Source organism: Notamacropus eugenii, chromosome 3 (genome assembly GCF_028372415.1).
Source record: "Notamacropus eugenii isolate mMacEug1 chromosome 3, mMacEug1.pri_v2, whole genome shotgun sequence".
Lineage (NCBI taxonomy): Eukaryota > Metazoa > Chordata > Mammalia > Diprotodontia > Macropodidae > Notamacropus > Notamacropus eugenii.
This window is the reverse complement of record NC_092874.1, coordinates 466,691,933-466,716,767: the sequence shown is the minus strand read 5'-3', so window position 1 is coordinate 466,716,767 and position 24,835 is coordinate 466,691,933. Positions and strand designations below refer to the sequence as shown.

The 24,835-nt window shown below is 43.6% G+C and overlaps 1 protein-coding gene across 1 annotated transcript in view; it reads right to left on the bottom strand.

Annotated features, from left to right (window-relative positions):
- The window catches only part of FAM107A (family with sequence similarity 107 member A), a 33,110-nt gene extending 8,800 nt beyond the window's left edge, over nucleotides 1–24,310 (bottom strand). The window contains exon 1 of the mRNA XM_072598812.1: nucleotides 24,082–24,310. Within this exon, the coding sequence (XP_072454913.1) occupies nucleotides 24,082–24,208 (127 nt within the window). The 5' untranslated portion in view covers nucleotides 24,209–24,310. The remainder of the gene's footprint in view (nucleotides 1–24,081) is intronic.
- Nucleotides 24,311–24,835: the final 525 nt, after the last annotated feature.

The window sequence follows — 24,835 nt, the reverse complement described above, 5'->3', positions numbered from 1 at the left end:
AACTCAGGTCTTCCTGACTCTGAGATCAGCTCTCTTCCACCAAGCCACACTGCCTCTCACTTCCATTGGGCAGATGGGGAAGCTCAGGCTTGTTTAGGTTAAATGACTTGCCTATGGCCACACAATCAGTCAACATGTATGTATTATTATAACTAATAAGACACCTGCTGTGTGCCTCTGTGCTAGGTGCTGGGAATACAAAGGCAGAAATAAAGCAGTCCCTGCCCTTGGAATATTACGTTCGGTAGGAAGAAAACTACCTTTAAACTTACAAGTGTCATGAGTGGAACTTGAACCCAGGATTTCTGACTCTAATGAAAAGAAAGGAAACAAGCATTTATTAAGTGCTTACTATTTGCCAGATGTTTTACAGATATTATCTCCTTTGGTCCTCACAACAAACCAGAGAATGCTATTACTCTCCCCAATTTACAGATAAGGAAACTGAGGCAAACAGGGTGAAGTGACTTGGCCAGGATCACACAGCCAGTAAGTGTCTGAGGCCAGATTTGAGTTCAGGTCTTCCTGACTCCAAGCTTGGTGCTGTATCCACTGTGCCACCTAGCCACCCCTTGAAGTAGGAAATTGCTTCTTAATTGGCCAGCACACAACACCCTGGAACCATATGGGAGAAGTCCATAACTATCACCAGTCCTATCCTCATCCTGTTTCACACTGCAATACCTTCACTTGCTCTCTGTGGAGCAGGTGGTGTTTGTGGATTAAATGCTTTTTAGAGAAGTTTTAACCTGGAGAAAAGAGGGAGTGAGGGTCACTGGGATATGCAGTACATTTATATACACATGTGTAGTGTACCCAGCATATTTTAATAGGAATAAATGTAAAATCTTACACTGGAGTTTAGAAATCAGCTTCCACAGCCCAAGGCAGGGGAGGCCTAGCTAGTGGGTGATTATTCTGGAAAAGAACTTGGTAAGTTGATATCCACTTGGTAAATGGACCTTAGGTTTCAATATGAACCTTTAGCATGCTATAACAACAAAAAAGCTAATGTACTCTTGGGCTGAATTGAGAGGAGTAGGAGGGAATATCTAGGACAAGGGGGGGGATAGTTGCACATCTCTGTCCAGGTCAGACCACAGTGGGAATGTTGTAGCTAGTTCTGGGACCCACAGGGTCATAGACTTAGCAATGGAAAGGATCTCCAGTTCTCCCTCTTGTGGATGAGGAAAGTGATGCCTAGGCAGGTGAAATGCATGCCCTTGGTCATGAGAGAAGGAAATGGCAGGGTGAGAATTCAAATCAAGGTCTCTTGACTCTAAACCCAGAGCTCTTTCTTCAATGAAACATTTTTCTTCCCTACTAGGCTCCTGATCCTGCCAGTTGGGCTCAAGATAGGCCAGAAAGTGTCCAAGACCAGGATCCAGTTCAGATTCTTCATTGCAAGAGGGAGGAAGGTGAAGGGGAGAATCAGGTCTTCTTTAAAGCTGTTTGAAAAGACAGTAATACAAGAAAAATGACAAGCAGGGCTTCCAGGTTTCCTGGTCTCCTCATATCCAAATATCTCCAAATGAAAAAGTTTCTATTTATCTATTGCTGAAACACTGATGCAGAATCAATCCTCTCAACACTATAGCTTAAGGATAAAGACTCTATGGGCAATCTGTAGAAAGAAATGGGTCTGAGACTCCACTCACTCTGAGGCATATTACCCAAGGACTTCAAGACAGAGAGAGGGACCCCACAGATAGAAAAATATTCATGGCAGGACTTTTTGTGGTAGCAATGAATTGTAAACAAATGAGATGCCCATTGATTGGAGAATGGATGGCCTTTGAAGATTATAGAATGTCATTGAACTATACGAAATGATGGAGAAGAGGAATTCAGACAATCATGGGAAGACATCCACTTTTTTTCCTGGTGAAAGGAAAAAAATCCCACATTGGTCTGTCCAAAGAATATATGTCTCCTTCTATGTTTTAAATCCACCACTTTTCTGACAAGAGGCAGGCCAGTGATTTTGATCTTTAGTCCTCCAGAATCATGGTTGGTGGTTGTGTTGATCGGGATTCTTTGTGGTGTTATTGTATAAACTGTTTCCCCCATTTGTTGTTGTCTTGATCAAAATGGGAAAGACTTGTATGGACTGATGCAAAGTGAAATCAGCAGAACCAGGAAACCAATATACAGAAAAGACCATAAGAGATACATATGAAAAGAATAGTAATCTTGGTCCTGAAGACTGTGTAAGGAAATATGGCTCCCTCTCCTGTTAGAGAGGTGGCAGCCTACAGCAGTGTAACGTCACATACACTTGTCAGAATGGTTCCTCGATTGATTGGTTCAATGCAATTTAACAAGCATTCATTAAATGCCTGCTGTGCCCTGGGCACTGCCAGGTGCTGGGAACACAGCTGCAAAAACACCAGTTCTTGGATCGAAGGAGGTTGTGTTACACTTGATGAGAAGCAGAGCAGGAAGGAGAACAATACTTACAAGTGTAAATGCAAATTACTTTTGGGTGGGGAGGAGGCAGGGGATAGGTGGGTAAGTAGGCTGAGAAATGTCACTTAGGTTTCACCTTGAAGGATGCTCAAAGTTTCAAGGGAAAGCATTCCAGGCATGGAACACAGCCAGGGAAAATGCCTGGAGTCAGGAGATGGCGAGTCTCACGTGAGGAACATCAAAGAGGCCAGTGTCTTTGGCTCAAAGATTGGGGGGAGGAGGGTATAAGGTATAAAAAGATAAGGAGCTCAGGGATGGACTTCTGTGATGGGGGCAGAATTTGAGAGAGTGGGGAGCCCCCATGCCAAAATTTCCCCCCTATCGGTCTTGCTCATGTCCTACATAATCACTAAGTGATTTTTTTTCTGGTTCATGTATGTCCAGTGTAAGACAGTGTTGTGTAATAACAATAATACTATGTGCTATCTTCACAACAACCCTAGGAGGTAGGGCTGTTATTATTTCCATTTTGTAGACTAAGAAACTGAGGTAGAGTTAAGTGACTTATCCAGGGACACACAGCCAGGAGGTGTCTGAGGCAGGGTTCCCAACTGCCTGGAGATCTACTATACTAAGTCAACTCTCACTATTTGGATGTCACTTGTTAAAGCAGGATTCCCCCTCCCCCCACCCCCCCCTTTTCCTGAATAAGTTTGTCCAGTTTTTCTTGGGGTCTGTACCAGCTAGAGAGAGAAGAGGGGAGGGCTCTCTGGGCTACTTGCTGGGAAGTTTTGTGGATATCTCTTGTTTCTGTGTCACCGTGGAGAGGCCCTTTGTTTCTGCTTGCCCTCTGGACCCATGCAGGATTTTGGACAGTGACTGCAGAGAGCTCACACGTGCCAGGTGTCAGAGCAGACCATTCCAGTGAGGGTCTGCCTCCTCTCCTCCTTCAGTCTACCGGCCCTTTCTTCCTCTGTTGGAGTCGAAGTTTTTTGAGGACCAGGCCTGACTTTCTGTTTGCTTCTGAATATTTCCTGCTGAAGTGCACCGTACCTCCAGGGCTGACCGGTCACTGCCAAGGGCTGGGGGGCTGTGATAGGTGAAGTAGGGCACTGATGTTGGAGTCAAAGGACCTAGATTAGAATCCTGGCTGTACCATTGTCTCTCTGTGTGCCTCAGTTACCCAAACTGTGAAATCAGTATTGGAGCCTTGGGGTCCCTTCCACTCTAGATCTATAATCCCCGTCCTGGGTTCATATAAAGGATTATTTTGTTTCTGAACAACTTTCTGGCTTTAGTTTTAGTTCTGGACCTTTGGGGAGCACTAACTCTTTGAGGAATTAGTCCAGTGCAGAGAAAATCATAAATAGGCCAAAGATTTCTATTCACTGCCTTTTTCTGCCAAATCTAGAACCTTCCTGAACGTCAGCCTGGGTGTTACTAGTGCTCTGGTTTAATGATCTATTCAACCCCAAATAATGGCTTGTTTTTAATGAATATCCTCTAAACACGCTACTGGCTGATTCAAAGACAGAATCTGACCCCCTTGGGGATCTCTATCTATATCAGCACATGTTCTCCTCCTCTATACCTACTCCTGGCATACTCCAAAGACAGAATCTGGCTTTCTTTAGAAAGTCTTCAGGAGCCCTACCTACATCAGCACCTATGCGCCCCCCCCCCCCCCCACTCCCCTACACCTACGTGCCAGGTCAGTTCTGACTTGATTTGATTGAAGTAACTAACCTGCATTGCTGATAACTCAATCCATGGACAGGAATCCTTAGTCATGATCAGATCAAGACGAAAGTGCAAAAATATCAGTCTTTTCAAAACCGGTTTCTAGATGTAACTCAATCACAGTTGACTATTTCATAGGATTAAAGTCATAGCAAAATTCATGTGGAAAATCTCATGTGTAAGAATTCCAAGAGAAACATAGTTTTTGGAAGAGGAAAAAAGAATCATTAAGAATCATGTGAAAAGATGTTCATATTCTCTGATAATGAACAAAATGCAAGGAATACAAACTTAGGATACCACATGATACCCAGTAAGGATTGGGTACAGCTGCCATTTCATTGGCATAGGGAACTTTCAGGTTAGGACAATGCTGGTCAGCATCTTCTCTATAACCTACAGCCTTAGAGACTTCCCTAGAGCACTGATAGGTTGAGTTACCTGCCCAGGTACTCTGAGTTACTCTGCACTCAGAGGGCCACCACGCTATGCTCTTGTCATCTCTCTATAGGATTGCTGCTGTATCCATCCTAACTGGTCTCCTTTTCTCCATGATCTCCCTTCCTTAAACTTCCACACGCATGGCTACCACACTGAGAACCCCCAAGTACATATCTTATCGTTTCACTCCCCTGCCTTTAGGAAAAATGAACTTGCCTGTCTGGTATAAAATCTGGTTCTAGAGTGTTTTTCCAGAATGATCACCTTCCACTTACTCACAAACAAGTTAACATTCTGGCCAAAATGGTCTTTGGCTCCTCCTCCCCACACACAAAGTCTTATCTCTACTTTTGTGTCTTTGTACAAGTTGTGTACATTTGTGGAATGTGCATTCCCTTGTTGCCTTTCTCTCTCTCTCTCTCTTTTTCTATCTCTATCTTTTCTCCCTTCCTTTCTTCTTCCCTCCCTTTCCACTCTGTCCCTTTCAGAAATACATTTAAGTTGATAGCTTTTATATCACCTCCATTTCCCAGAGTATTTTCCTCACCTCCACCTTCCAAAGAGCCATTGCTTGGTTTCTAGCAAAAAAAAAAAAAAAAAAAAAAAAAAAGAGGAGAAAAAAATCCACTTCAGCACAACTAACCATCATATTGAAAAAGTTGGACATGATTACATGCTGTTTTCCTCCATAGTCTCTCAGCTTGGATCTGTTTGGTATGTGCTTAGAACATAAGCTCCTTAAGGACAGGGACTGTTTGCCTTTTGTATTTGGCTCCCTAGGGCCTGATACAGTGCTGGGCACACAGTAGTTTCTTAATAAGTGCTTCATAAGTGCTGTTTCTTGTCTTCCCAGCACCTAGCCCAGTTCTTGACACAAAGTAAGCACTTCATTAATGTTTGTTGAATAAATAGATGAATGACTGGATAAATTATGGTATATTACTATGTTGGGATGTTACATTGGTCGATTATTTTTTCAGTTGCGCCTTACTCTTTATGATCCCATTTGGGGTTTTCTTGGCAGATACTGGAGTGATTTTCCATTTCGTTCTCCAGCTCATTTTACAGAAGAGGAAACTGAGGCCAGCAGGGTGTTAAGTGACTTGCTGAGGGACACACAGTTAATAAGCTTCTGAGGTCAGATTTGAACTCAGGAAGATTCCAAACCCAGTGCTCTATCCACTGCACCACCTAGCTGCTGTTATATTGTCATGAAAACAATAAATATGAAAAATACAAAGAAATATGGAAAGACCTGAGAATAAGGTCTGGTGTAGCTGGAGGACAGAGCTCTACACTCAAGCCAGGAACACCTGTGTTCAAATCCCACCTCATCAGACTAGTCATGCGACCTTGGGCAAGTTTCCTCTGGGCCTCAGTTTCCTCATCTGCAAAATGAGGAGGTTATACTCAGTGGTCTCTGAGGTCCCTTTTATCTATAGATGTATGATCCTATGTCCTTTCCAAAGCAAGATCACTAAAGACATATAGACACACATATTCACTACCACTTCTGACGGTACATGTCTTCCACATTTCAATGCTGGAGTAGAAAGTCTGGGAGAGAGGTGGTTGTTGACAGATTCATGACCTGGGGCCACACTGGCTCTTGGTTTTTGGCTTGAAACCCAAGAGGGACAACACCATACATTGGAAAGAGCCTTGAATCTGCAAAGTCAAGAGACCTGCTTTCAAATCCTACCCCTGATACTTATACCTTATGAGATCTTGGGCAAATCACTCAGGCAAATGAATCTCATGAGCTTTCATTTCTTCATTTGTAAAGTAAGGGGGCTGGACTGTATGATCTCTGGGGTCCTTTTCAGCTCTAAATATAAACCCATCATCCTATAGCACCCTGCACCCTGTCCTGGGCTATTTCCTCAACTCCCATTTGTATCCCAGAGGGTGGGTGATCACTACTTCTCCCCTCAGATTCTAGGGGTAACCCTGAGGGGTAAGGTTGTTTATAGTACTCTTACTCATGAATCCCCATTCAACTAATCAGCCAATAAACTTGATTATATTGTGCTAAGAACAGAGGGTACAAAGGAAGGAAAAAGATAGTCCCTGCCCTCAAAGAATGAGCTCATAGTCTAATGAGGGATTGTGGGATGGCCTCTGGGGTCCCTTCTTCCAGCTCTGGCATTCTTTGACTGAGACTCCAGGAGTATGGAACCATTTTTAGCTGCCAGGACAAGGGGAAAGCTTATAAAGAAGCAGAGAAGCCCTCTCAGACCAACTGCTCTGCTCCTAGGGAGCAGAGTGGCAATACCACCTGTAGAACAGACTCTAGGGCAGGGAACATGGAGGCTCCAGACTGACCAGTACCTCTCATCAACTCTGTGCTAACCATCTCTGTCAACTCCTGAGCAAGATCCAAAGATCTGTAGTCATGGACACCATTAGACTATTGACTCCGTCCCTCCTCTTTCCTCTGGGAGACTTTTGAAGATCTGAGGTTGGAGAACGGTCAAGGATGGGTGACCATAGGTAGAAGTCTGAAACTCATCTAAGCTAACGAGGACTGGGCAGCAGCATCCACTCCCAGGCAGGGGAGAGCGGGGCTGGCCAGGAGGTTAAAGAACTGAAGCCAGGATTGGGTGAGGAAGGCTGCTGTCACTTCCTTGACCAGGGTGATGCTAAGGACAGAAACTCGCTTAACATCTGGGACCTGGGTGGGGAGGATTGGGCCAATAGAACAAGGTCACAGTTCATGTCTCAGGGTTCTGAGGGACCTTCGAAGGGACGTTGCATCCCGTTCTGCCCCAGTTCTCCTCCATCTGTTGTCACAATTGGACAGAATTCTGGGTCTGGCTGAGTTCAAATGTGGCCTCACACATTTATTAGCTGTGTGACCTTGGACAAGTGACTTAACATCTGTTTGTCTCAGTCTCCTCAGCTGCAAAATGGAGATAATAACCTCCCAGGGTTGTTGTGAGGTTCTTATGAGATAATATTTGTAAAGTACTTAGAACAGTGCCTGGCACATGGTTGGGGCTTAATAAATGCTTGTTGATTGACTTACTGATCTAATCTAAAACCTTCATCTTACAGAGAAGGAAATTGAGGCTTAGGGAGGTTAAGGGAATTGCCCAGGGTCACAGGTTGCCTAAGAGATGGGCTTTGAACTTAAGGTTTTTCTTTGAACAATGCCCTGCTCATATCCAGCAAATACTTAATCACTCAGCCTTTGCTTGAAAAATCCCAGTGAGGGAAAAGAAGGTGGTTAATAATAACTGACATTTACACATCCCTTTAAAGTTCACAAAGTACTTTACATCCATCATCTCTTTTGATGCTCACAACAACTCTTGGAAGGAGGAACTGCTATGACTGCCAGAAATGGGATGTGAACCCAAGTCTACTTGACTCCAGGTCTAGTATGGTGTCCATTATGCCATTCTGGCTTCCTATAGTTTAGCGATGTTGGGGAAGTCATTACTACTCTCTGTGCCTCAGTTTCATCATCTACAAAATGAGAGAGTTCAACCAGATGACTTCCATGGTCCCCTCCAGCTTTGAGTCCATGATATCATGACCCTGCATCCTAAGGCAATCTCTTCTTATGTAAGCTCTCATCGCATCTTGGGCCCCTTGCTCTGTCCCCTGGAGCCCAAGAAAGAAAGCTCTATCCCAGCCAACTCTTTCCTCACCACTGGTTCCTGGTGCAGCCCTTTATGATGCCAGTTAGAAGAGTGTATACAGGTCACCTCCCTAGCAGTTAGTAAACTCTCAAGGCTGGGATTCTCATTCTCCCCTTCAGGTCCCCAAAGGCAGTTCACCCACTCTTTCTAAAGTGAGTTTTCTTTCTTCTTGATTACTTAGAGGATTTCCCAGAGTGGCCACCAGATGGCGAAGTATCAACACAACCTTGGCATAGGTACTTGGCATCTGGAGGGACCATGGATGGTGTAGGCACAGAGCAAATAGCCGTTTCATGTAAAAATCAATTGATTTGTTCTGTGTCCCTGGGAGAGAAGAAGGGATTACCAAGAGTGGAGGCAGTTACAGAGGACATTTCACATGATTTCACTGACCTCTACTGGGTCAGCAAAAGCTTATCTGCTTGTGGTATAGGCAAAGTATGTTATTCCAGCCTTGCTAATATTCTAAGAGTTCATAGGCTAATAGATAAATAGAGTGGCATGGACCTTGGAGGCCACTGAGTCCAAATTCCTCATTTTAAAGTGAAGCAAACTGAGGCACAGAGTTAAGTTACATGCTCCGCGTCACAAGGCTAGTAAGGTAGAATTTAAATTCAGGTCTTCCTGACTCTAAATCCAGCACATTAAGTTCTGTTCAAGAGAAAGTGAGTCCCCATCAGCCAGACAGGACAGAGACCAGCTGGGACAGACTTGTCCTATTCTAGCCCAAAAGATTCACCTTTAAGTTAGGTGATCTTGCCAAAGTGTCCTGGGTAGGTTCCCAATGATGCCAGGAGAGGAGCCAGTCTCTGCTGCTCTGCCTTCAAAGAAAAAGAATTGTCCCGGGGGCAGAAATGCTGGCTTGGCCTCTGGGGTGGTAGCTCTCTGCAGCTAAGGAATTTCGATCTGCAAGTGAGACAGCAGAGCACAGTGCACTGGAAGTCTGGAGACTCAGGTTCTGGTCTCAGCTCAGCCTTCAACTTGTCAAGTGACTTCTGATAAGCACTTGGCCTCAGTTTCTTCACCTGACAAACAAGGCTGGCCCATGTAGTAGATAGGGCACTGGCCCCAGAATGAGGAAGACTGAGTGTTCTCTCGACAGTGGTTCCTGGCTTTTTAAGTGAAACGAGGACGTAGGGCTGGGGAAAGCTATCCCAACAGCAGACACAAGGCACAGCTTAACTCCATTCTGCCCTGTGTCCTTCCCACGTTCATTAAATAGGGTATCCCTTATGAAGGTAAGCATGCCAGATTTGGAAGAAACTGGGTTCAAATCTTGGCAAGACCAGGGTTGTCTGTGTAACCTTGAGAAAGGTACTGAGCCTCTCTGGGCTTCAATTTTCCCCATCTGTAAAATGAGAAAGCTAGACTTGATGCTCTGTGAGGCTCCTTCCAATTCCAAGTGCATAATCCTATTTTTTCTATGACTAACATAGGGAAAAGTTCTTAGAAAAGTTGGTGACAGGGGCAGCTAGGCGGTGCAGTGAATAGAACACTGGTCCTGGAATCAGGAGGACCTGAGTTCAAATCTTGCTTCAGATAGTTGACATTTACTAGCTGGGTGACCTTGGGCAAGTCACTTAACCCCAAATGCCTTGCCTTCCCCACCTCCAAAAAAGAAAAGAAAAGCCAATGACATATTTGTAAACACCCTCAGAGAATCAGGGATGCAGGAATTTTGTGCTAAGATGACCCCAGCAATAGGGAAGGGGCATATTAAAAAGCAACCAAAGGTGGTATAACTTCTGTCTAGAAGTGGAGAAGTATGTCCCAAATGTTCTGCAGTAAGAACATCTTGGCGGTCTTCTCCTAGATGACTTTTCAAAGTCATTTGCATTGGTTAAAAGGTCTTAATAACATCATAGAATCTCAGCATAGGGAGGGACTCCGGTGACCGTCTACCCAACCCCTGCCAGAAGAAGAATTATACATAACATCTCCAGCAAGTAGCCAGCTAATCTAAGATAAATCTGCCACCCTGCAATTTCTCTTTAGGTCTGCTTTCAGGAGTTAGCGAAGAAAAGGGAGATCATTCACCCTATTAGCCCATCCTTCAAATTCTTAAAGACAGCCATCACATTCTACCTAAATCTCTTCTTGAGGCTTATGATCCACGGTTCTTCCATTGAATCTTTGTATGGTTGGGTTTCCAGGCGTCTCACCATCTTGGTTACCTCCTGGACATTCTCAGTTTATCAGGTAATCTCCTTTCTAAACCATAGTGCCCCGAACTGATCCCAATACTCTAGCTGGGGTCTGACCATGGCCAAGGACAGTGCAGTTGTCAAGTTCTCTTGTCTTGGAGGTCATGCTTCTCTTAATTCACCCTTAGAAAACATTGCCTTTTTGGGTTACTATTTCACATGGTTGACTGATATTGAACTTACAATCCAAAAAAAGTCCTGAATTTCTTTAAAAACAAATAAAAAAGAACTATTTTTCTACCTATTCCTTCCCCATTCTACATATATACATACATACATAAACATACATATGTATGTAAAATTGACTTTTTGCATCAATTTGCAACTGATTTTTTGGAACCCAAGTGTCAAACTTTGCATTTATTCAATTTCATCTTTCTAAGTCCAGCTCGAGTCTGATGAGTACTTTTTTGGAGCCTGGCTCCATCATCTAAAGTGTTATCTATTTCTCTGAGCTTTGTGTCATCTGAAAATTTGATAAACATACCCTATATTTCTTCACTTGTCATTGATACAAATGTTAAATAGCAGAGATATAAACATAGATCCTTGAGGTACATTACCAGGGATCTCCATCCAAGCTGACATGAATTCATTAATGATTCCTCTCTGATACGGTTCATTCAGTCAGTTCTCAATCCACCAGATGGTCTTTTAAAATTCATCTCTCCATCTTTTCCACAAGAAGGGCCTGAAAGCCTTTGTTGAATGCAGGAGTAATTTATGTCTATGGTGTTTCATTGATCTATTACTCTAGTAACTCTCCCCAAAAAAGACAAGTTAATTTGGCATGATCTGTTCTTGATAAAAACCATGCTTGCTTTTCATGATCACAACTTTCCTTTCTGAATGTTTATAAGTCATCCCTTTAATAATACATTCTTGAATTTTGCCAGGAATAAAAGTCGTGTTTACTGGTCTATGCTTTGCATGTTTCCTCCACTCATTTTCCTTAAAAAAAAAAACAAAAAACGATGGCATTTTCTCTCTCCCAATCCTGTGGTAGTTCACCCATCCTTTTGTTGTAGGTTAGTCATTCAGTCATGTCTACTCTTCATGACCTCATTGGGGTTTTCTTAGCAGAGATACTGGAGTAGCTTTCCATTTCCCTCTCCAGCTCATTTTAGAGATGAGGAAATGGAGGCCAACAGGGTTCAGTGATTTGCCCACACAGCTAGTCAGTATCTGAGGTTGGATTTGAACTCAGGTCTTCTGAACTCCAGGTCTGGTACTCTATTCAGTGCACCACCTAGGCTGCCCCTATTTTTCATTCTCTTTCAATGGGCAATGAAAGAGGTTCAGCAATTATATATTTCCATTTTTTCAATTCCCGTGGGATCTAGGTACCCTGAGCCTGGTAACAGAAGCTCACTGAAGGCACTGAAGGTGTTCTCTTATGACTCATTTTGGATTTCTATATTCTACTAACCATTGAAATTAGGTCCTTCCTAGGCCAAAGAGCATTCTTTGAAAAAGACAAACAGCCTCGGAATAAGAGCTGGTCAGTCCTGCCTCCTCACCAACCTGTACATCTGTCCTGCTCCTTCTATGACTTTCCTATTGTTTTACACAGAGCTAAGAAGTCCTTGTCATCAGCAGCATTCAGGAACCGTCTCAACTCATCTTGACGTTACTCATACAGACCAGGTTACTCTTCTGTATTAATCTGCTGTCCTTTACTCTTGCCTCCATCTTATAAACATGGCTTTTTAAAATCCTGCCCATGCCTTGAGGAAGGGCAGAAGAAACTGGGTATGTGAGGGTAATGGAACATTGTTATACCTTCTGATGTTATAGGCAGAGCACTGGCCTTGGAGTCGGGAGGACCTGAGTTCAAATCTGGTCTCAGACATCTAGTAGCTGTGTGATCCTGGGCAAGTCACTTAACCTCAATTGCCTCAAAAAAACAGATGTTATAGGTACAAGAAGCATCTTGGTGCCAGGTAGACCTGGGTTTACTAGGGACCTGATCATAAGTAAGTCATCTATCTACTCAGCTAAGTGAGCTAAGACTTAAGTTGCTTATCTCACCCTATACTGATGAACTCTCTCTGTCTCTGTCTCTCTGTCCATCTCTGTCTCTCTCTCTCTCTCATATACACACATATAGGCAGAGGCAAGAAGAAGAAAATGATGTATATGAGGAATTCAGAGAAACATCGGAAGATTTGTATGAACTGATGCATAGAGAAATGCATCAGACCAGACCACTATACCCAATGATGCTAGCAGCATAAATGGAAAGATGCCCAAAAGAAAGATGAATGTGCAGTGATGGCAATGATTGTCTTGGTCCCCAAGACAAAATGAAGCATATTTTCCCCTTATAAGCAGAGAGGCAGGAGAGTCTGGGGTGCCAGGCTGCATTTGATGTGTCAGACACTTTCGCTGGATCAGTTGTCTTGGCTGTTTTAGAAGCCAGGATTCAATGCTGGGGCAGGAGTCAGGGGGAGGGCTAGATCTAGAAAGGATTATTGTATAATAACTAAATCATCAACAAAACTTTTTAAAAAAATGAAATTCTGAGATTTTGGCAAACTCCTCATGTAACTGTGTAACCACAGCACTCTTTTTAGACAGCTTCTTATTTTCCTACTCACTGGAATAATCTTTGTATCTTCTGAAATTCAATTCTTGATAGTTTTCCATCTCCCTGGGCAGATTGTTCTCACAGAATTTTAGGTTACTAGATTCCCTCCTCTCTCTCCTGTTGTCTTTTTCTCCCTCTCCCCTTCTTTCTTCTTTTTCCCTTTTCTCCCTTCTCATTCTCTCCCTCTCCTCTTCTCCCCTCTGCTCTCCATTTCTCCAATCCTCTCCTCTTCTTTTCTCTCTCCTCCTTTTATCTTTCCTCTTTTCTCTCCTTTCTTATTTTTCCTTCTCCTCCCCTCTCCTTCTCTCCTCTTCTTTTTTCCTCTCCTATGTTCTCCTCTCTCTCCCCCTCTCTCCTCTCTTCCCCTCTCCTTCTTCTCCCCTCTCCTCTTTCCCTCTTCCCTCCTACCCTAACCATCCCCCTTACACACCCACATCCACATATACTATGTCGGACCAAACACACACCTATCTATTGATATTGGTCAAAGGTCCCAGTTGTCTTGTTTAGTTGCTTTTTTTTTCTTGAAACAACCTTGCTAAGCTTCTAGGAGATGAACCTTGACAGTCTTAGAAGCAGCCTGGTCCTAGACTGGGGGTCAGGAAGACTTGGGTTTAAATTCCACTTCATTCTCTTATGATCTGTGTGACCCTGGGCAAGTCACTTAACCTCTCTGAGTCTCAATTTCCTCATCTGAAAAATAAGGAGGTTGGAGGAAATAGGCTCTATTCCAGCTCCAAATTTAGGACTTTACAAGTCAAGAGAAGAAAGCAGATTATTGATCTGTGAAGGGGACATGAGTTGGAGGCACTGGGGCTCAGGGTGACCAAAATGGTACTCAGAGTCAGAGAAGCCCTTTAAGAGAAATACCTAAAGAAACAGCACTAAGGAGGAAGCTACCAGCTTATTTCTCCTTTCATAATTTTTTCTCCCCTTCATCTTCTCTCATTTTGATAACTATAGCTTGGTTCCTAGAGACCTTTTGCTGGGTTCTCTAGGATACCACGTGGGTATCCACCTCTGGCTTTTCTTTTGTTTTACTTATAAATATGATGGTTTGGGCACAGGGTGAACAAACTAGAGCATCTATATGAAATGGAATATTATCACTGTGTAAGAAAATAATAACAAAATAAAAATAATAAACATAAGGAATTCAAGAGAAACGTGAGAAGACTTGAAGGATGAAGAGGGAAGAAAGCAGAACCATTCAATGACTATAATGTCGATGATGATACTAACATGAGTCAGCTCTGATGAATTGGAAAGAACAACATTGGTCCTGGAGAACTTCAAACAAAACCCACCTTTCTCTTTGTTTGAGAGGTGGGGCCTGGATGCGTGTAGACTTTTGTACAGCGTCAGATGTTGTTATGATGTCACTTCAGTGTTTTTCTTTGTGACAGAGAAGCACTTAATGTGTGTGAAGAGATTTAAAGAGAAATCCTTGTGATTTAAAAACAAAAGGCAAACAATATTAAAATTAATAAAGAATGAAAGAAAGGATGGAGGCAAGGAAAAAAGGAGGAAAGGAAGGAAAGGGAAAAGAAGGGAAAAAAAGAATGAATTAATGAAAGAGGAAGGAAAAAAATGAAAAATAAAAATAAATGAAAAAGGGAGACAGGGAAGAAAGAAGGAAGCTAGAAGAAAGAAAAAATGAAAAAAGAATGAAAGAAGGATGAATAGAAAGAAATTTTCGGAATTTTCTACCTGTCCCAGAGCTATTCATCAGAGTCAATCTCTATGTCCCATGACAGTGATGGAAATGACAGGAAATATCATTGAGCAGGGAAATATGGAAATTTCTGTCTTCTCCTTTTTGCATATTTAATGTACTATTGCAAGGAGTTTAGCTCACCGAGTTTAACCACTTTGTTGTTTTGGGTATGGGAAAATCATACAGATGACTGGATTCTGTGAACCAGCTTAGCCTAGTCTACATCATGATGAAGGAACACACACCCCTAGAACGCCTATATCCAAAGATTCTTGCAGGTTTTTCTTGGGAACACATGTACTAGGTACGATGTTAAATAATCAGATAACAGCAGCTTGAAACTCCAAGGTACCAAGGTATCTTGTTATCATGGTAGTCCAAGAGTTAAGAAAGGAGAATCAGCTATAGTTATCCATTTTGCAAATGGGGAAATTGAGGCCCACTGCATGCAAGTAATTTTCAGATCAGGCAACAGGATGATGGAAGTTTTGGCTAGGGGGATAGGGTGACACCTCCTCACTTAATTTAATTGTTCATTTCTTCAGACTGTCCTACATTCTGTTCTCCCCTGAGAAAGTGGGAATATATAGCCCATTGATACACTAGCTGATGCTGCTGGAGAGTGAGATAAATGTTATTGATGTTCTAGGGATAGAATCAGAGGATCATAGAGTTAGGGCTTGAAAGTCTCTTAGAGGTCATTTGATGCAATTCCCTCATTTTATAATTGGGAATACTGAGGCCCAAAGGGATTAGTGCCACGCTCAAGGCTGTACAGGTAGTATAAGAGCCAAGATCGAGCCCAGACCCACAAGATTGACTATGCATGGCTTTCCTCCTATCACAGATTCTAAGATGGAGTTATAACCTTCATGCAAGGGTCTCTAGTGTCTGCTCTTCTGGGGGGTTAAGTCTATCTATAACCCTAAGGTCTTCTCACGTTTCTTTCTCGCACCCATTTCCAGGGAACTGCCATGAGAATGTAAGGAGCCAGTAGACATCAGCCAAGTCTCCATGACAACTCAAACTTCTTCCCTAGATCTTATACTCAGTCTAAAATTTCAAAAGCCCCCTTTTGAGCCCTCAAATGCATTTCTACAAAACCATCGCTATAAACACAAACAACCACGGCCCTCTGAAACTGCTCTTGGCTGGAAGAATAGAAGGGGGTGGGGGCATGGTGGGAAAATAATAACTTGTCATGGGATACAGTACAGAGGAGGGCACAAGGCCACAAAGAAAAGGAGCTTAAGCCTTTATTAACAAGCTTGGAGCACAAAGAAGTTACCCACTAGAGAGCTGGGAAAGGCAAGAGGCTGTTTTGGGAGAGAAAGAGAAAGTGTGTGGGGGTAGAAGAGAGGAGAGGAATTAAGACTCTTGTTCCTGGAAACCACCTTCCACTCAGTTGCCATTAGGGATGGTTAGTTTGGCCCTTTATCCCAGGGCCTGGGCCCCATCGGTTTCTCTCTCACACATTTTCATTCTGTCCTTGTTTGCTCTTCTGGGGTAGCAGATGGAGAAAAAGATGGAGAAGGATCAGCCTCTGAGAAGAGTGTGTGAAAAGGGAATGGATGGCTAGAAACCTCAGAAGGCACGGAACTCCATCCTGGCCAAACCAGGCAAATTCCCAAGATTCCAGGCCACAGTTGTCCCTTCTCTGACCTTGCAGGGAGCTAAAGTATGCCACCTGATCACTCAAGCCCAGGGAAAGTTTCTCAGTGCCCTTTAGGGCCTTGTTCTACCAGTAATGCAACAAACTTCTAATACTAGCTTTGGGCAAAGTACTGCGCAAGAGATGCGGTGGCAGAGCCATTACTTGCTTCCTACTGTCCCCCCACCATGGCATCGGCTGCTGCTAATCACACAGGGCTTTAAGGTTGGCCAGTTGATTTACATACAGTCTGGTATTTACTACTTCCCTTCCTAGCTTTATTACTTGTTATTTCCCTTTCTATATTCCAGGGGTCATGCAGACGGACCTTTATGCTCCTGTCACATGAAGCCTCCATAGTTAGCACTGACCGTCCTGCCCCCTCATCAGAATTCGTCCGCTGCTGCTTAGAATCCTTGGTCTCCTTCAGGGCTCAGCTCCAGGCTGTTCCTTCCAGGAGCCTTTCAGATCTGCCAGCTGCCAGTATCCTCTGGCAAATTACCTTCATTATTTGAGATGTATCTCTCTACGTGCAGGTCGTCTCTCCTATGAACTCCTGTGGGCTAGAATTATTTCACTTTTATTTGTGTGTCTCTGTGTCTATCAAGTGCCTCGTTCAGTGCCTACAACACAGTAGGTGCCTCATAAGTGCACACTGATTGATTGCTTGAGAGGTGTCGGGAGGAGGGAAGATCATTTCTGATTTATAAGGTGAGGAGTTATTTCACAGATCAACACATGTCAGTATATCCTGTGACGTTGATTAGGACCATAGGATGCCAAGGAATGTTAGAGACCACTGAATCCAACCCTCTCCTTTTACTAGATGAGGAAACTGAGGTTCAGAAAACTTAAGCAATTTCTCCAGGGTCACATAGCTATTAAGTATTTGAGGAAACATTCAAACCCAGGTCTTACTGACCCCAGGAGGGCTTAGAGGTCAGCATCCTACCTTCTTTACCACACTGCCTCTCTGGGACTTTGGAGGTCATCAAGTCCAACCCTCTCCCTGCCCCCCATTTTATAAGTGAGAAAAGGCAGACAAGGAAGCTTAAACTACTTCCTGAAGGACAGTAGAAGAATTTAAAACAGATTGAAGTGGAGCTGGGCTTGGCATTCCCCCAGAATAGGAAATTGTGCAAACATGACATGGGAGTAAGAGTAAACAGGATGTGCTCCTGAATCAGGTTTATTCCTCAGCCTAAATGGAGGAATGCCTGACAATCATCAGGCAGGACTTGGTGATAAGGTGGTAAAGACAGTTTGGGGTCAGACTGCAGATGGTTTTAGAGTTTGGGGGAAAAGCCTTCATTGGATCTTAGATCCAGAGTGAAAAGGAACCTCAGAAGTCATCAAGTTAGATGGCTTAGAGGGTCACACACAGTTAGCAACTGGCAGAATTAAGATCTGAATCCAGCAGTCTGAACAGTTGTTGTTCAATCATGTACAATTCTTCATGATTTCACTTGGGATTTTCTTGGCAAAGATACTGGAGTAGCTTGTCATTTCCTTCTCCAGCTCATTTTACAGATGTGGAAACTGAGACAAACAGGGTGAAGTGTGCTAGGGCCACACAGCTAGTTAAAGTCTGAAGCCAGATTTGAATTCATGAAGTTGAATCTTTCTGACTCCAGGTCTAGGACTCTGTGCACTATGGTGCCACCTAGATGCCCCAGCCTGAACAGTGTGGTGATATAATCAGATCTCTGAACTAATAAAATTAATCTGGCAGTGGTTTGACAGGCAGGAGTAGGAGAAAGGTAAGAAGCCCAAGAGACTTTGGCTATAGTGCAGTCAAGAGGTAGTCAAGTACCTGGACCAGGCTGGTGGGAACTATGGGAATAAAATGGAGTACATGCATTGGGAACGAAAAGGCTGGGCAGCTTAAGAAAACAGGAAGGTGAATGAGGGGCAAGGAAGAGTCAAAAAGGGCACCAAGATTTTAAGATTCCCTGGCTAGGGGAATGGTTTTGCCACAGCAGAGTGAGAAGGAAGAGACAGTGTCTGGGCAAGAGAGGATTTTGGTTCTGGACATGTTGAATTTGATGGCCATCCAAGATGCCTAACAGGCATTGGAAATGTGGGTCTGGACCAAAAAAAAAAAAAAAAAACAACTAGCAAGGCATTCCTTGCTAGTCAAAGGATATAAATAAATCATTTTCAAAAGAAGGATGAGGAACTATCAGATACCATATGAAATCATGCCTCATATCACTGGTAATAAGAAAAAAGCAAGCAAAGACCACTTGGAGGTAAATTAGCAAAGAAGATACTAACTGTTGGAGGGGCTGTGGGAAAACAGGCACATTGATGGACTCTTGATGAAACTGGGAAGTGGTTTGGCTATTCTGGAGGAATCACATGAGGAAACTGGCAATTCCTTTCAGCCCAGAGACCACCATATCAAGAAAGCATATACCTAAAAGAGGTTAAAGTCAGAAGTAAAGTTCTGAATTCTAGTGAAATATTCATAACAGCATTCTTTGTGGTAGCAAAGAATTGAAAGCAATGCAGGTCCCCATCAATTGGAGTGTGACTGAACACTATGGTATACAAATGTAATGGTATATTATTGTGTAGTAAGAAATAATGACTGAGGAATTCAGAGAAACCTTGGATGATTTGCATGTACTGAAACAGAGTGAAGTAAGCAGAACTAGAGAAACTCTCTAATAATTCATAGGAGAAGGATACTGAAAGGAAATAATGACAACTGTTCTTGGTCCCAAAAGACAGATGAAAAAAAATACCTCCCTCCTTCTCTGCAAAGAGGCAGAGGAACACAGGATAAGGGCAGAATGTTACCGACATTGTCAGTAAGTATCATACTTGTTTTTTTTTTCTTTTATTTTTTCTGTAAGGGAGGGCTTCAGTTCCAGGGTTGGTGGGTGGGGGAGACAAGGGACATATCTAGAAATGACTATGATAACATAAATCTTATTTAACAAATTAATGAATAATGCACACATTAAATAATGTGGGTCTGAAACTTGGGGTTACAGATGTAAATTTAGAGGTTTCTGCATGGAGCACTAGTTGAAACACTGGAAGGAGAAGTGGTGATAAAGGAGAGTTTAGATCAATAGAGGACAGATGGACAGAACCAGCCTGGGCTACAGGGTCAGCAAAAGGAGAAATGCTGAAAGGGATTGAGAATGATCCATGACAGAGAGGGAATCGGAAGGGCAGAGAATAGAAAGAAGTGGGCTATCAACATCCCAAGTGTTACTGAAAAATCAAGGGAGGGAAGAAGAAGCAGCTTGACTTCTGACCACTTGATTGGTCATTTGGCCATTGGTGGCCTTTGAGGGGAACTTTTTGGGCCAGTGTTGGTGACAGAAGCCAGACTGTGTAGTGAGGTGGAGATTACTTTTTTTAAAAGTCTGATAGTGAAAGAGATGAGGTAGTGGTTTGCAGGTAGGAGATGGGAAGAAAGGTTTAAGAAAGTAGGGTTGTTTTTTTTAATGTGTTGCTTTAAAAGAAATCAGATTTGAACAAGGAGGCCATTGAAAGAGAGACTGAAGATGTCTGAAGGTCGGTAGTGTCATAGGTCTTTAAAATGGAAAACAGTCGTTACATATATCTGTCAATCACCTCATTTTATAGAGGAGGACACTGAGGCAATGAAGATGACTTGACCTGCCCAAGGACACAATAGGAATCTGTAGTCTGAAGGGACCTCAGAGGCCATTGAATCCAAGCCCCTCATTTCATTCCCTCTCAGAGTAGCCCTAGAGGAAGAGGTAGCTCTCCAGACTCCACATATGCAAATGTGTTAAGAGTTAACCAAGGCATTTTCATACGAATTGAGGATAGAGAGAACATGGCAGGCCATGGCTGGTAAGGAAGAACCAGAAGGAGCTATCAAAGTTGGCTGTGTGACAATTGTTAGGGTGTCTGTAGCAGGATCCAGAAGATGGGAATCATGGGATCTCAACATTGGAAGGGACCTTGTTGGCCATTTAGTCCAGTGCATACTTGGACAACAATCCCTCTGCAACAGGTGAACATCCAGCCTGAAGTGCTCCTGTGAAGGGAAAGAGATGACTTCCTGCAGCCATCCATCCCCTTTCATATGAAACTCTCCAAGCTGGGATTGTTTTTTTTCAATCAGGCTAATATTTGTCACTTTTCATCCTCTACCCATCACTGCCTTAGGGACAGTTATCATTCTGGGTCTGGAGTCAGGAAAAACTGAGCTCAGATGCTTAGTAGCAGTGTGACCCTGGGCAGGTCACTTAACTCCTCTTGTCCTCAGTTTCCTTTTCTGTAAATGATAATAACAGTCCTTACCTCCTCTGGTTCTTGTGAGTCCCAAATGACATAATATTTGGGAAGCACTTAGCCCAGGGGCTGGCACATAGTAGAGGCTTAATGAGTGATTGTTTCCTTCTTTCCTATCCTCTGGGGCCAATCAGAATAAGCCTAATTCCACTTCAGCATGAAAACTCTTCAGATACTGGGATGCAGTAGTTAATATGACCCTCTTCATCTCTTCTTTTCCCATCCAAAAGCCTCCTTTATAACCCCCTCTGTCATGATCTCAGGGTCATTCATTGGCCTGGTGGCTCCCCCTGGACATTCTCCACTTTGCTAACATTCTTTCTAAAGCCTCCACACCTGAATGTGATTCTGTGGACATGGTCTGACCAGAGCAGAGAACAAGAGAATGCTCTCCCACCTTTCAATGTAGTCTAATAGAGGAGTACTTTCTTAGCTGCCATATACTGTTGACTTAGACTGAGCTTGTAGTCCATTGAAACCCTCAGCTCTTTTTCAGACCTAATGCTCTTCAAATTCTGACAGCTCTCTTTGGGGATGTGTCATTTCTTAGCTTTATATTGATTCAACACCAGAACAGTTGCAAACTAACCAATGGATCAACTGAGTCCAACTATGCAATGTTCCATTCCCCCATCTCTGGCCACTTGGGACCAAACTTGGTCATTAGAACTGACTCCATTACACAGCACCAGCTCAGGACTACATTCTTAAAAACTGGCATCGCTTACACTCTCACACACTGTTTATTACAGTGCCAGAGAGCACAGCATCTCCAAGGTGGAGGGGATTTTCAGAAGACACCCAGTCTGCCCTGTGCCAGGAAAAGACTCCAGGGGATCCCTCTTCTGACACTTAGAGGACAGAAGGGGAAGGAGAGACGGGCACAATGGCCTGCAGAGAGGGTGGCTGCTTTCAGTCCTTCTGCCATGGCAAGGGGATGACTATGAATGCACACAGTTCAGGCTGGTCTCTGTCCTACAATAAAAGATGAAAGAAAAAAGGAATCTCTTTCCTGCTAAGGGATGTAAAAATATGCCTTTAAAAATAGAAAAACTTCCAAGTAAAAATAAACAAACAAACAAAAAAAGAAAGGAAGGAGCTGAAGAGGGATCTGAGTGCCCTGATGTGGGTCAGGGCATGAGAGGGGAGAAGAAGGTAAGAACTTTAAGAAAGGGAAATATGAGTGACAAAAGTGGGGGCATGAGGATTAGGTGATGGACTCTCCCTGCAGAGGGCTGAGCTGAGCCATCCTGAGAGGAGGCAGGGCTCTAAGGAGAGAGGTTACTCAGTAAGGGTCAGAGGAAAGTCAGTGGTGGCTGGTGACTCTCTGCTGAGGAAACCAAGACAGCTGTTTGTCAAACTGTCAATCAGCAAACCTTTGGACATAGCTACTACGTGCCAGGTACAGTCCTAGAATCTGAGGAGAGTGAGGCAGAAATGAAACCCACATCTAGGTGCACATAGCCACAACAGGACTTGACAAACTTGCTTCCTACTTCCCGTGATAAATCTAGGGACACATTACACTACCATAAGAAAGTTAGCAAACATGGTAGGGACATTGAAGTCCTGGGCAAGAAAATGAAGACCTTAGGGGCCCCAGTGGTCTCTTCATCATGTTTGTCAATTAAAACAGAAGTTTTGGAAGAGAAAGACAGATCTGAGGAGTGAAGAACTACTTGAGTAGTTTACCTGAAAACAAAAAAAATTAATTTTTGGACCAAGGCTTAAAATATAGGAATGATACACTCTTGGCTAGGGATGGATTGTAGATAGTAAAGGCTAAAAAATATATTTGCTCAGAGATCTGCAATGCTAGTAAAAGAAAGGGACTTCAAACTGGAAAGGGAGGAGAGTGAAAGGAGAAACCAACTTTCAGGACCACAGAGCATGGTTACAATAACAGCAGTAGAGACACCCCATAATTCTCAGGAGTCAAAAATGCAAGAAGGAAGTCAGCAATGGAGCTCGTGGCCACAGAGGTCCATACACAAGAGCACAAATTGTGGGTACTAAGCAAGATAAATGAGAGAGCCCAAGGAGCCACTTGGTTTTCATCTATAGGACTGAAACCTAGAGGGATGTATAGAATATAACTTTACAAAGAATCACAGAAAATGAAAGCATCCCAGTGTTGGAAGGGACCTCAGCAACTTAATCCAATCCATACTGGAACAAGAATTCCCCTTACCTTAAGCCTCCACACTTCAAATATAGGGAGAGTCCCCTACCTCTTTAGCAGGTGATTCCACTGTTAGATAAGATTATTACCTGTGAATGTGGGGGTGGGGAGAGATCAAGGAAGGCTTCCTGGAGAAAGTGGAATTTGATTGAATTTTAAAGGACACTGAATAAACACTAGTTTGCGGATCAGGGTTCCATCTTTTCCACCAAGGAGCTGTGTGATCCTGGACCGGTCCCTTCACTTCGCTGAATTTCAGTTGTCAAATGAATATAAATGGGGAGGAGGGAGGGTGACTGGAGTTCTGAATTCTCTTCCAGCTTGGGCATTCCATGATTTGAAAGTTTTTTTGATATATTTTTTCATCCCCTGCTTCCAGCTCAGATCTCTCCAGACAGCGGACATTCAATCAGTCCAGGCTGACTGACTCCCACCTCAGAAAGGCTGCATTGGTCTCTCCAGGCAGCATCATTTTGTGTCCCAGTGCAGGCTTCTGAGTTTAGCTATTCTCAGCATGTCCCGGAATGATCCACTCCAGGAGCCGCTGAATCAGACCAAATCCCTCCAATTTTGCTGTCTGATGCTTCCCAAGACTCCAGGAACAACACAAAAAAGCCCCAGCTAGCCTTGGGCTCCAGTGCTGGCAGCTGGCAGGGCCCCAGAAAGGCACTCAGGGTGCCTCACTTGGTTACAGAGCTGGGTCTACCTCTTTGCCCTTGACTGAAGCATAGACTGGCAGATTTCTCATGGATCAGGTTTTTGAATTAGAAGGAAGATTGAACCCGCAGAATTATGAGCACTATTGAAAATATCTCTCTCAAAATGAAATTGTAAAAGAAATAGGAACCATCCGATCCCTTTCCCCCTTTACAAAAGGCAAGCTATTTCCCCTGAAACTAGGAGTTTCTTACCTGGACTGTAGGACTTGTTAAAAAACAAACTAAAAGAAACCAAAGAAATACCTCCTTGATAATCATAATACCCACAGTTAGAGAAGTGCCAGCAATCATTTAAAATCAGTCATATTAAGGAATCACATGTCTGGTAGTGGGACTAGGATCCCGACTTAAAACTCTTCAGTACATGATGGCCAGAAAAATGCCAGGATGGGCCAGGACAGGTGCCCAGGTGGACACTGGCACAGGGAAGCAGGCAAACACATTCTTTGCCCAGCTGGGGAGCAGGGGAGAGGGTCCCACTCCAGGCTTGCTCTTACCTGATTTAACCAGCATGGCTCGGTAGAGACCTGTTGCCTCAGGGGGCACCCTGATCCCCATATCTCTCTGGGCCATGAGTGCCGGCCGGGCACGGGGGAAGCTAGTTGAATCTCGGAGGCTGCACATGCTGGCAAGTGTGCATAGCTTTTTGGCAGGAGCTCTGCTACTGAGCTCTCTCTCTCTCTCTCACTTCAGTAAGATCTTTTCAGAGACGGAAAGCAGTCATGTGAGATGGGCAGGCTCAGCACAGCCCCTGCCCTCCCCTGCCAGGCGGTACATTTTGATCTGCTCCTCTCACAAAACCTTTCCTGGGTGATTTCAGGGGATTATGTTACTGTTGAGAGGGCCAGGCTGCTGGGATCCCAGGGCCAGTATGGATGAACATCCACTTTTCTTCACAGTCTTCCTGGAAGGAAGGTAGCATTATAGATGAGGAAACTGAATCACAGAGGCACCAAGGTTCAAATGCTGACTTTGTTACTTACAATCTTACTTAAGTCACTGGGGTATCACTGAGACTTTTGGTGCCTCAGTTTCTTCACTTGTAAAATGAAGAGATGGGAGTAGATGACTTTCGAAGTCCCTACCAACTCTTGACCTATAATCTTGGGAATTTATAAACCAGCAGCCAGGTGGAGAGAGTGCTAGTTCTGAAGTCAGGAGGACCTGAGTTCAAATCTGACCTCAGACACTACCTCTGTGACCCTGGGCAAGTCACTTCACTCTGCCTCAGTTTCCTTACTTGTAAAATGA